At 46.6% G+C, this 13,142-nt stretch overlaps 1 protein-coding gene across 1 annotated transcript in view; it reads right to left on the bottom strand.

Moving 5' to 3' along the window:
- LOC122370902 (serine/threonine-protein kinase/endoribonuclease IRE1-like) overlaps window positions 1-10,165 on the bottom strand; it is a 134,472-nt gene extending 124,307 nt beyond the window's left edge. Inside the window, exons 1-3 of the mRNA XM_043346853.1 lie at window positions 10,100-10,165; window positions 9,535-9,626; window positions 6,754-6,885 (exon numbers count right to left, since the gene is read on the bottom strand). Of these exons, the coding sequence (XP_043202788.1) occupies window positions 6,754-6,885; window positions 9,535-9,626; window positions 10,100-10,141 (266 nt within the window). The 5' untranslated portion in view covers window positions 10,142-10,165. The remainder of the gene's footprint in view (window positions 1-6,753; window positions 6,886-9,534; window positions 9,627-10,099) is intronic.
- Between the last annotated feature and the right edge of the window lie 2,977 nt (window positions 10,166-13,142).

Raw genomic sequence — 13,142 nt, forward strand, 5'->3', positions numbered from 1 at the left:
GTCTACGTTTACCTATTTTGCAAAGCCTGCAATCTGCAAATACTGCTGATTTTCTGTTATTTGGTTAAAGGAACCATATGTGCCGTTCCAAAAACAATAAATACCATCAAAAACCTGTATGTGTATACTGATTGTGATCCCTTTCCTGATAATCGCATTGTAAATTTTTGCACACTGTACCTATTCCCGCTTGCCCTTAGCCTCCGAACAAACGATTTTCACAATATTCACCACCAGAGATGGCAGGCCGGACCACCATTTTCTTTTCAAGTTTAATTGTGCAAGAATATCGTTTCCACCAATAATAACCGTCGTTCGGGGTACATCAAACCGTTATACGCCAGGCGCGGCCATAGCGGGGACGCGACACCAGCGCCTGCTAACGGCAACGCCAGAGAACTAAGGCCAGCGAGAGGGGGGCGGCAACCGTCCCCCTCCCCCTCGGCCGGCGAGGGTTAAAAAACTCTATTAGAACATAGGATGTCCCACATTTCAACTTTCTATTTTGATTTCTGACCCTAAAATTGTAAAAAATAGCTCCGACATGTATAGGGCATGGTGACGTCATAAGCATTTTCGTGAGTTTTAGGCACTTTTGAACATCGCATGTGAAAACAAATGGCAGCATTAGATTCCTGGGACAAAGCTCGTCTAGAAAAGTGCATTTTTATGTCAACAATAAAACAATCAAAAAATGATTTTTTTCTTAGTCCTCACTTGGTGATGTATGGTATAAACGATTTTTATGCTTGCTGATGACCAGGACAGTGACCTTGAGTCTTATAGAACCATGACCATCGAATTCGGTGTGAAAAATAAGCCATACAACATGTGTGGCATGCCCATGTAGCAGAAAGTGAAAACCGTGACTTTTCGTGACCTGACCTGACCTTGACCCGTGCTTAGTATGACCCCTATACGCACATGGTACATTCATTAGGCCTTTGAGGTCATTTTTGGTGAGTTTCGAGAAGGAGCTATCGATTCCGCTGCCCGTATGCCTCATCATGCAAAACTTCAGAAATTGACCTTTGACCTGGCCTTGACCCGGAAGTTGACATCAATCTTAAAATCTTAACTCGCACCGGGCCGGGGGAGGGGGCGTTTGAGCACATCCCCCTGCGGTTTTTCGCAGATATCTCAAAAACGGCGGCGCGGAGCGCCGCTGTTTTTTGCACACCTGTTCGTGCATCTTTTCCGCACATGTTGTGAAAATTTAAGACCCAAGTCACCTTAGGTCAGGTCACCAGGTCACGCCAAGTGACCTCACCTCAGAAAAAATAAGAATGCTCGTCATAGCTACACCGATTGATCGATTGCCTTGAAACTTTTAGCGATTGATAAGAGCAACAATATCTATCAAATTTATATCTCGGAATTTTGTTATCGGTGACCTAAGGTCAGGTCAATTTTGCGGCCTCTCCATTATAAGTCAACGGGAGAAAATTGAAAAGCGTCTGTTTCACACGAACGCTATTCTAGACACTCTCAAACATCGAGATAAAGGTAAAATTGACACACTGAACCGGAAAACGGCAACTGTGACCCCTCGTTATGTCCCCGAGGTCATCTCAGGTCACGAACAGAATCTAACAGTTTTTCGCTAATAACTTCTGATAGAGGCGTGCTAGAGCGCTGAAAATGCCTTAGATGTGTTCGTCTCGACTTTGCGGATCGACTGATATGCAACATGATCTTTTCCGGTCAGGTCATGACCTTGACCTGAGGTCAAATTTTCAAGTTGACCTTTCAAGGTAAAATTATAGTTCATTCGACGTTTCTCGACGAGAGGAACACGATGCTGGCAAACGTAATGTCATGGCTTGTTTGAGTCAACAGTTATTGCCGAAAAAAACGCTTTTCGTGAAAACGGCTATTTTAGGAATTTTTGCCCTGTGGAGGCTAAACCGTTGATCTGAGGTCAAATCTGAGAACATCACTCAGAAAGGTCTGTAAAAGGGCTATCGAATGCGCATTTCCGCGGCGCTGTAGCTCTATCGGTTCCCGAGATAGCCGTGGGCAGTTTCCAAAATGTTGAAATAGTCAACATTTTACCTTTGGTGACCTCTGGTGACCTGACCTTTGACCTGACCCAAAAAAATGACTGAAGTGTTTTCGTATTTATTTTGGACGTTCTATCGATTGCCGCTTACCGCGTGTCGCTACGTGGCCCAGGAGATGAGTTAGAAGGGGGGGGGGGGTGTTCAGACAACCCCCACCTCGGCCCGGCGCGGAATCTCAGAGCACCGGCCCGGCGCGGGTTAAGAGTGGTTTCGGAAGGTCTCGTAGAGACCGTTCGAACGCCGCCTCGCGGGGCTCGATACGACCATTGGTTCCTGTCGTGGGTACGGAAATAGCCCAGACGGTGCCGGGCAGTGGCGTAGACAGGGGGGGATGGGGGCCATGGCCCCCCCTTTCCGCCCAGCCGCCCAGATGGCGCCCCAATTAGCGCCGACTAGGCTGATGCCGCTTTACAGAGGGAACATGAATTAAAAAGTGATGTGCAGGCAGGGATCGAACTCAATATCTCTTTGGGGGTACCTGGACACCCCAATGTCCTCCAGGGCACCCCCAAATAGGACCTGAGCCCCCCAATGTTTAAGGGCGCCCCTCCGGAAACCAGAATATTCCGAACCCCCAGGGTCGATGGCGCCCCTGAAAGCCGCTGGCACCCACCTGAACGGAACAGTCGCCCCATTAAAGGTTGATTGCGCCCCTCTGAAGTTCACAGCTGCCCCATTCGGCCCCACCCAAGATCGATGGCGCCCCCTGAAACCACTGGCGCCCCTCTAAAGCACCCGCATTCTTCTCAAGATCACAGTCGCCCTATCCGAGATCAATAGCGCCCTCAAGAGAGCCACTAGCGCCCCCCTTGAGACTGAAGTCGTCCCGCTTGAGACTAAAGTCGTCCCATTCAAGCCCAATGGCGTCCATTCAGAGCGTCCGTTGCGCTTCTGAAGATCACAGTCGTCCTCATCCGAGGTCGCTGGCGCCCCTCAAAAGTCACTGGCGCCCATCTAAACGGAGATCACATCTGCCCCATCTTAAGATCATGGCAACCCTCTGAAACCAATGGCGCCCTTCTAGAGTACCCGGCGCCCCTCTGAAAATCATATTCGCCCCATCCGAGACAACGCCCCTTGAGACTACAGTCCCAACATCCAAGCTCAAGGCGCCCCTCTAACTAGAGCGTCCGGAGTCCTGCTGAAGGGAACAGCGGCCCCATCCATGCCCAATGGCGCCCCTCAACTCCCTTCTAAAGATCACAGTCGCCATCAATCCAAGGTCGCTGGCGTCCCTCAAGAGCCACTGGCGCCCACCTGAACCGGGACTTCAGTCGCCCCATCCTAAATCAATGGCGCCCCTCTGAAACCACTGGTGCCCCTCTGAAAATAACAGTCGAATCATCCGAGATCAATGGCGCCCCTTCAGAGCGTCCGACGCCCTACTGAAGGCAGCAGTGACCCCATCTGAGCATTACACCCCTCTAGATCACCCGGTGCCCTTCTTAAGGTCATATTCGCCCTATCCGAGTTCGTTGGCGCCCTCCAGTAGTCACTGACGCCCATCTGAATGGAGACTTCAGTCGCCCCGCCCCATTCAAGATCGATAGCGCCCCCCCCCCCGAAACCACTGACGCTAGGTAGGTACCTAATTATTTGACAATGGGGCTGTCTCATCGACACCAAGGACCCTTTTCAAGATGCAGCAGCCAGGCGGCGCCGAGCTGGGCTAGGATGTGCCAAGCGTTTCTTATAAGGCAGCCTCGTTAGTGCCACCCCTCGTTGCGATACCGCCCCTCAATGCGACGCCGCCCCTTCACCGTACAATGCCACCCCTCAATGCAAGTGGTGCCCCCCGGCCCCCAGCGCATTGCCGCCTATTATTGCGATGCCGCCCCCGCCTAGCAGTGCGGTGCCGCCCCAGCGTACGCTACACCGACGGAACGATCACTTTTGAAACTTTCAGAGATTGATTAGACTAACAATATGTATAAAATGTTTATCTCGGACTTTTGATATCCATGACCTAAGGTCAGGTCAATTTTGCGGCTTCTATTGGAGAAAATTGAAATGCGCCTCTTTTGGACGAATGTGGTTCAAAACCCTCTCAAACATCGGTTCATAGGTTAACATAACGCACTGAATCGACAAAATGCACCTGTGACCCTTCTGTGTGCCCCTGAGGTCATCTCAGGTCATGAACGGTCACCAGCATTTCTTTCGCTATACCTTTTGATAGAGACGTGCTAAAGCGGTGAAAACACGTCAGATGTGTTCAGCTCGACGATACGGATCGAGTGATATGCAGCATGACCCTTTCCGTCAAGGTCATGACCTTGACCTGAGGTCAAATTTTCAAAATGACCTTTCAAGGTCAACGTTCGACGCGTTTCGATGAGAGGAGCACGATGCTGGCAAAATAAATGTCGTCACTGTCTTGAGTCAAAAGTTATTGCAGAAAACGATTTTAATAAAAACTGCTATTTTTGGAGTTGTTGCCCTCTGGAGGCTAGTGGCAGTCAGTCACTGGAGGCAGTCATGCATGTCCACAAGTAGGGGCTGCACGCACTAGACATCGAATTGTAAAGGTGATGTGTGGAGAAAAAATCCAGAACGTATGTAAGTGTTCGGTCTCGCTGCTGGTATGACAATGAGTTGAGATCTCATGGTGGATCTCATGGTCTTAAATGTTCAAGTCTTTCCTTGATCCCAATTTAGGCAATGAGTCGCAGCGTGAATCCTACATGCATGCGTTTTGAGATTCTAAGCACAGCCACCCCGGTCGACCACAGGCTGCAGCCCACCGGTCACTTCGGATCAGTGAAAGAGCCCGCACACAGAAAAATATTAACACCGTTAGCGGTGTAATTGCACAGTACATATCTGAGCACTTGAGGAAAGTTAATTTAGTCCCTTCCCCGCTTAAATTACTCGCGCTTCTAAATGAACACCAGGAAGAAGGTAAAAGAACACTGTTAGGAGGGTTGGGTGTTTTGCTACATGTAGTAAAACACCCAACCCTCCTAACAGTGTTCTATTACCTTCTTCCTGGTGCTCATTTAGAAGCGCGAGTAATTTAAGCGGGGAAGGGACTAAATTAACTTTCCTCAAGTGCTCAGATATGTACTGTGCAATTACACCGCTAACGGTGTCAATATTTTTCTGTGTGCGCATACCTATTTTTCTTTTTTGCAAAGAATAAAGATTGTGCCTATCGATCAACGTATACTTATTTTATCGTTTCGCATTCGCATGGATGCGTTTGAGAATAAAATGTCCGTAGCCTGAGCTCGTTTCCTGTATCATGCTAAAAATTCATCCAGATCAAGGTTTTTTGATAAAAAAAAAAACACCAGGCTGCAAATTGCATTAATTGGATTTTATTAAAATCAGCGAAAGCTGGTTCTTATGTATTTTGCAACACCTAGTAAATCATGCATGAACATGACGTTACATTTTAGACTGACGCCCCTGTCACTAGCTGACAATGGCGCCCCTCTTAAGGGAAAAAGTCGCCCCCTCGAGCACCATGCCCCCCCTTTCGCTGATCTCTGGCTACGCCACTGGTGCCGGGTTATGAGCATGAGTGTCGATTCTGCTGAGATGGAGGCGTCCGAGCACTGCAAATCCGCCGCGACCCAAGCGGTGGCATTGACCCGCGCTGTCTGATGCGGCTCCAAAGTCGAGCCGGCGTGGAGTGTGGAGGGCTCGGGCACCCGCAACTGGACAAACATCGGCCTCCATGGACGAAGGTATAGTTGTATAATTTTTAAAACCCTCGCCCGCACATGGGGTGGTTGCCACCCCCCCCCCCCCCGGTAGTTTTTCTGCTCTGCACTCAACATTTTTAGAGTTAGAAGCTTGATTTCGTATACCTGCTCCTCTATCCTTTCTTGATGTCCACTGAAAATTTCAAGTTTCTGTGGTTTTTGGTTTCGGAGATATGACCTTGTTTTTTCTGGTCATATCATGACCCAACTGACCAATTCTCAACATCTTGCGTTGGCTATGGGCCTTGTGAGCTTTTGACACCTTGATTTCGACCTTTTTTGCCAGTCTTACCTCCCACCTATCAGGGAACATATTGTTCGACGATGTACAAAGGTCAAGGTCAGGGTCAAGGTCAACCTAGGTCATATAAAATAGTTGCGTTTTAGGCAAGCTGAATTTACTTTTTGTGAAGTTTTTTTACTGCATTTTTGGTAAAAGCTTCTCAGATCATAATTTCATGTAATATGGACACATAAACACTCGGTGCACACATCAGTATACACACAGACACACACAGACATACAAACACATATCATTGACCTTGACCTAACTTGACCTGAAATGACCTCAGCAGTAAAAATATGGTCGGGTAGTGTGACAAAGAGGTTCTAGCTGGCTTGGCACCAGAAAACGGCATCGTCATCGGTAGATGATAAGCAGCACACTTGATATCCAAAGGTGACCCAAAACAGCAACATTTTTTAGTTTGACCTGACCTGGAAGGTCAATGATTGACCTGAGAAGGCAAAACTGGGTATCATTGGATTTATTTCTTCCCAAAGAATCTTTTTGGTCTTTACCGCGAAGCTCATCTCCAACAGGAACGAAATGGGGCGGGGAGGGGGGGTGGCAACCCCCCCCCCATGTGCGTTCTAGGATGGGAAAATGGCGTGTGCGGGCGAGGGTTAATTCGCATTTGCTATGTGTCACAAATCGTCAGGCAATTCGTGATGAACATTTTTGGAACTCGTAATCTTACCTGATGACATTGGTTCCATCTTCTTCTAGTTTTTGAAGGTGCTTGATTTCTTTTTCAATGAAGTCTTCTTGATTTTTATCGGAGTAGGGTATACGTTTCACTGCCACATTTTCCCGCCTTCCGCACTGTCCCCTGTGTGCAAAAACATCCATAGTGTCACTACTTCCAGACAAAAGGGACACATTTAACAATATTATTACCGGCTAGATGAGGAAGCGATATTGCATGCAAGTGCCAAAAAAGGTTGCATAAGCTGCATGGAGTTCGTTTTTTAATCCGCGCCTTGCTGGAAAGGGGATGAACACCCCTCCCCCCTGTGGTTTTTGGCACATGTCACCTCTCTCTCTCTCTCTCTCTCTCTCTCTCTCTCTCTCTCTCTCTCTCTCTCTCTCTCTCTCTCTCTCTCTCTCTCTCTCTCTCTCTCTCTCTCTCTCTCTCTCTCTCTCTCTCCCGTGGCTCCATGACCATTTTTGATGAAGTTATTTGCGAAAAAAAACTCAAACCCCAGGCTCGGGGTCGTTGCCCTGACCTCTGACCTAAGGTCACGAAAACTATCCTCTCTTTTTTCTGGGCCCGCTACACAACCGTGTTCGTAATTTTTCTTCATACTTGCAGGATAAAGATGTCAAACGGATACCAACAAACCGATACCAACTTGGTATTTGGTATTTCAATCCTAATGTACTTGGTATTTTGTTGGTATTATGAACCCTCACTAATGTAGCAGAAGGCTGAGAAATTGGTGCTATTTCCCTCATGTTATGAAGTTGGTTCGGTATCGGTATTTCCTTACGATTTATGTTGGGATTTGGTTTGGAATCAGTATTCAGATGTTCTGTAATTGACATCTTTATTGCAGGATATAGGAGTCTAGAAAAATCAAGCATGTGACGTCATCAAGGGGGCTAGGTCCAACTTTTTACTACAGAAGATGTTAAATTGATGGGAAAAAGCTACTGAAAGTTTCGTTTTCCTATTCCTATGTGTTCGGGAGCTTTCGTTAATATTCGCCAGGGGGCTGAAAACGTCCCCCCCTGGCCCGCACAATTTAACCCGGCAGGCGGTGGGCCTACATGCCACCTTCCGCGCGGTGGGGGGGGGGCATTTTTTTGCCCCCCCCCCCCCGTATCTCCGAAACTATTGGACAGATCCGGAAAATTCAAACGGCGTTCGATAGCCCTGTCAAATTCTTCGCGGGAAACCAAATTTCATTGAACTCGGGGTCACCGATGACCTCACAGGTCAGGTCAAAGATAAAATGTTTCACCGTTCACGGGGCTTCTAGGGAAAGCGCTATAACACCGAGTAAAACGCATTTTGTCGAAAATCAGCGATGAGGCGTCAGTTGTCTAGTACATATGTTGCTATTAGAGGTCACCGGTCATACCAGGTCAGGTCACAGGTCAGGTCACCAAAGGTCACCAAGGGTCACCACATGAGCCCAACTTTACTAAGGTTATGCGATGCATGTTTTATGGCCAGTTTTTCATTTCCAACTCAATGGTGTTGGTTATAAGACCATCAGGTACGGTTTAGGTCACTTTCTGGTGGAGGTCAGGTCAAGGTCAGGTCAAAAAGGTCAAATTTCAAAGTTGATATTTTTGCATAAAATGGGTATCGATTCGATGCAGCTCGTCACGGGGAGTCTAATGGTGGTCTTTGTTTTGCGCTACGAGGTCTAGAATTGCTAAAAATTGAGTTTGAAAATTTGACGTCATCAATTTTGAACAGTTTTTTCGCTATAACTTGGCCAAAAAAAGAGGTATCGATCTCAAATTTGGTATGTAGATAGAAGGCGGTAGGTACTATCACATATATTCCGTTTTTTCGAAATTCAGAAAACTTTTTGGATTTTTTGGCAATTATATTAAAAAAATCTATTTTTTTAATTTTTGAAGGTCAAAATCCAAAAAAAATCGAAAAACTGAAATAGCAGTTTTGTAGCCCTTTTAATTCCACACCTTTTATGTCTTAAACATTTTTCTGTATCTCTAAAGCTGTAGGCCTGACAGCTCTTCCCGCGAAACTTTTTTTTTGGTCGAAAATGGCAAAAATGACGTCACTCTGACGTCATTAGCGGCCAACCTATCATAGCCTTTGGAAAAAGTTTTGGTCAGAATGTGCGCTAGCTGCTCCCGGGAGGGTACTGAAAGTTTGGTGACGATCGGCGCAGCGGTTCTCGAGATATATTGAAAAAACTAAAGGGGGGGGCAAAAAAAATGCCCCCCCCCACCGCCTGGAGGGTTAATTGTATATCGGCACGATTTGGTCTTTCCTGAACTTTCTATGAAGTCGTAGGGCGAACGAAAATGGACAAGGATGATTATGTGACTTCAAATGTATGACATACCTTCATTACGACCCTAATGCTTATTCACTTGGCAGCATGTCGTTCCACTCGTGACGCCATATGTCTTTTGGTTGGTCGAGGGCGCGGGTGTTACGAATGGGATCGACAGAAACTTTTGACACTAACTACAACTTCTTATTCAGAAATATGAGTGGCAACTTTGGGCTTTTCTATGAATCCGTATTGGGAGCGTATCGTCGAAGAAGTAACGAGGAAAACAAAGTATCTCATCCCCTCCCCCCCCCCCCCCCCCCATCAGCGACTGGTGTTTCGCGCGGAGGCCCAGCCACTGCTTGATTATATAGTGCGGAATATTGCATCGGACCGACTATGCATCGCTGCGAAGCTGGCCCAGATGTGGTCCGTGCTTTGAGCTGGTTCGCGGATTGTCTTGTCTTGTAAGTGAATCGATCGAATTAGGGATGACTTACTGATAAACAGCCGTCCCAAAGCCTCCTTGTCCCAGAAGGTTCTTCCGATTACACTTGATGGAGCCGACATGAATCACGTCTCCTTTATAAACCTGTTGACAAATATGTAAAAATTATTATTTCCGCTCTGTGGTACACAGGCAAAAACAGAAAATAGTTCCGTGGTTTTATCCAAAGATAGATTTGATTATTTGAACAAGGCAGTGTCTAAGTACCTATTGTATGTATGTATGTATTTACCGAATAAGGTCGCTCCACTGGTGCAGGGCTATTCTGCGACCTTCGTCATATACAATGCAATATGAGCACACAATGAACACTTCATAAAAGACACCTAATAAGACCGATCAATACAGTGGACCTAATATGACACAAAATACACGACCGTTGTGTTCAATGGCTGGTTAGGTCATCACGGATAGATGCCTTGATACTGCGCAGTGACATGTGATCTCTGTCCCTGGCGATCACCATTCGGTTGTACAGGTCGTACAACCGATTGCATTGTTATCGTGTCGCAAAACTCCAAACGTGCATACATTTGGATGCAGCCATTTTTACTTACCTCTTTCTCAACTCGCAGCTCGGAAGAAACCTGGCCTCCCATCGACAGCTTTCCAGAGAAACCGTCTGTCTGGAAAGGGTTCAAAGTTTTTTTCATGTACTAGGGTTGTCTAAAATAATGGAAATGATAGCAATGATAAGTTTTTGCACGTGCATGCGTTTGTTTCATGTCATCACACACACCGATGTTTTTTTTTCCAATGATGAAGACCCGATGTCTTTATCTTCATTCCGCACTGAGCTATCACCGTTTTTCCGAGAGACCCCCTTATCCTGTGGCGCACCATAAACAGAGCCTGGAAATGGACAAAAGCGCGTGCCAGCGCGGTGCGAGGTCCTCAGAGGTCAGTTTGTGGTAGGAATAAGTTCTGCCGAGATAGGAGATTTCTTTTGAGAAAGTGTGTGGAGCGACTGTAGCCTCTCTACAGACGATATATAGGTGGTGTCATCGATTTCAAAAGGGGAGGGGTGCTGACATCGTGGACAGGCAGCGTCCGGGGACACCCAAGAGAGTGCACATGGCGCATGCGCGAGACCAAATGGGGAAAATGATCGTAGGCGATAGGCCATTAGATATACGCGATATGACAATCAGATATGAGCTAGTGAGATATGGCAATGAGCTGCTGAGTTCTGATAACCTGGCGATGGTGCGCAATTTTGGTCATTGCCCGGCTCCTTTTTTATGGTGCGCCACAGGTTTAGGTGGTCTCTTGGGAAAACGGTGATAGCTCAGAGCAGAATATAGCTTAGCCCTCGCCCCGCTGGGAGGGGGCAATTTGCCCCCCCCCCCCTGCGCTTTTTCCTGAATAGCAGGAAAACGGCGGCGCGCAGCGCCGCAAAATTTGTAAGTAACTTCTCGGGCATCAATTTAACACCGTCACACAACATTTGAAGTCTTAGGTCACCTTAGGTCAGGAGTTATTGAGGTCAGACTGAGGTCATGTTCGAGCAAAAATGAGCAAAAAACATGAAATCTTGAAACGCTCACAAAAGCTACAGTTGCCAAGCAATTTCAAAGTTCTTTTTATGGTCATGTAGACAAAAGACGGCGCTAAGAAACTGCAATCTTGGATTTTCGAAATTTTGGGATTTTGACCCCAAAAATCTCAAAAAAGTATTTTTTACGCAAACAATCCCATTTTTCCGAATTTCGAGAAAATGGAATATATGTAATAGTCCCTGCGCTCTTATATACACATACCAAATTTTAGATCGATACCTCCTTTTTAAGCCAAGTTAAAGGGAAAAAAAACTTCAAAATTGATGACGACAAATTTTTTAACTCAATTTTTAGCAATTCTAGACCACGTAGCGAAAACCAAAGACCACCATTGAACTCCCCGTTGCGAGCTGCATCGAATCGATACCCAGTTTCTGGAAAAATATCAACTTTGAGATTTGACCTAATTTGACCTGGCCTTGACCAGAACATAATTTAAATGACCCCAAAGGCTGCCTGACCCACATAATCGTATTTGGCATATAAAATGGACCATAACACATGCATCACATGATATTTTCATATTGTGACCCTCAGTGACCTGACCTGGTACCAGTGACCTCAAATAGCATTAATGTGTTTGACGAACATTTCCCCATCGATGATTTTCAATGAAATGTATTTTACTCGATTTTACAGCGCATTTCTTGAAATGCCTGTAAACGGTGAAAATTCGACATTTGACTTGACCTGTGACGTCATCGGTTAGACCGAGGTCAATGAAATTGGGTCACAAGGTAGTTCCCCGTTGGGGCTATCCAACGCCGTTTGCTGCTTGTCGCTATGTTGCGTGGTTCTCGAGATCTTAGGGGGGGGCAAATTGCCCCCCCCCCCTCCAGCAGGGCGCGTTGCTCGGCAGACCCCAACGGGGCGCGGGTTAAGACATCTGGTCTTCACCAGTGGAAAGAAAAAACATTGGCGCATGTGTTGGCACTAAAAAATGCATGCACGTGCAAAAACCTATCATTGCTAAGGGCACTTCCATTATATAATAGTCAACCCTTGTATCTCGGTTTATTCACTTCACACGGCCATAGGCGGCGGAACGATTTGAGACAAGGGGGGGGGGCACCAGCTCAAGGAGCCAAACCTAGGGTACCCCCAAATCCTGTTTTCTCATCGGATTTAGGCCACTTATTTTTCGTCACAGCCCTGACACGATGATTTTTTTTTACTAAACGAAAATGGCAGTTCACCCCCGTATGTGTGGTTAACTTTAAGCTGATCCTCAAGTACCTATGTGTTTATCTCTTCCTTATTATCGTTTGATAAATTCCATTAATCCTACATGTATCAAATTACCAAGAAGCCATCCCAGTACTAATCAGTGGCGAATCCCAGGGGGGAGGTCACATGGGTCATGACTTTGGGCCTGGAGTCACCACATGCCTGCCAGGAGCACCACAGGCTTGACAGCCGACAGGGGCACCACAGCACGGTCTTGCCGAACACCAGTTTAGCGCGAATTTAATCAAAAACCCGGCTTTCGACAAACTGTTACTTATACCTATCAATGGGTAGGAAATTGTCTGAAGTTATCGGATAGAACCGTATTTTTAGGCCACGTTGCCATTTGAGGACTTACATCCATGCCGAAACTGGACCCACGCTCCGGTTCCTGAAATCGGGCTATGATGGTGAAAAATAAGTCCAGTTTTCAATGTAAATGTAACTGAAATTTCGAAAAGAAATATGAGAAAATAGCATATCACCGGAAAGCACAATTCATCATGAAGCTGTTGCTGTTATCAAGATAACTCTCTGATGAATGGTTTGCGACTTTAATGAGTTAGAACGGTAGCCCTGCATGAGTATCGTTCTCAAAATAGTATTTCATAAAGAAGATGAAAAATATCAAAATGGATAAAAATGGATATGACGAATAGGGCATGGCGGAACACCCTGCACATTTCTGAACATGAGCGAGCAAGTTTCGGCTGCTACCTTTTGCAACCTTGGCGTCAATTCAGCTTTGAACATGTCTAGTCGGCCGCCCGGCGTGACCTGACCAAGGTCGGGGGCGGCGCGACCGGACAGGCTC

Source organism: Amphibalanus amphitrite, unplaced genomic scaffold, assembly GCF_019059575.1.
Source record: "Amphibalanus amphitrite isolate SeventyFive unplaced genomic scaffold, NRLGWU_Aamphi_draft 001183F_arrow, whole genome shotgun sequence".
In the NCBI taxonomy this organism is placed as follows: Eukaryota; Metazoa; Arthropoda; class Thecostraca; order Balanomorpha; family Balanidae; genus Amphibalanus; species Amphibalanus amphitrite.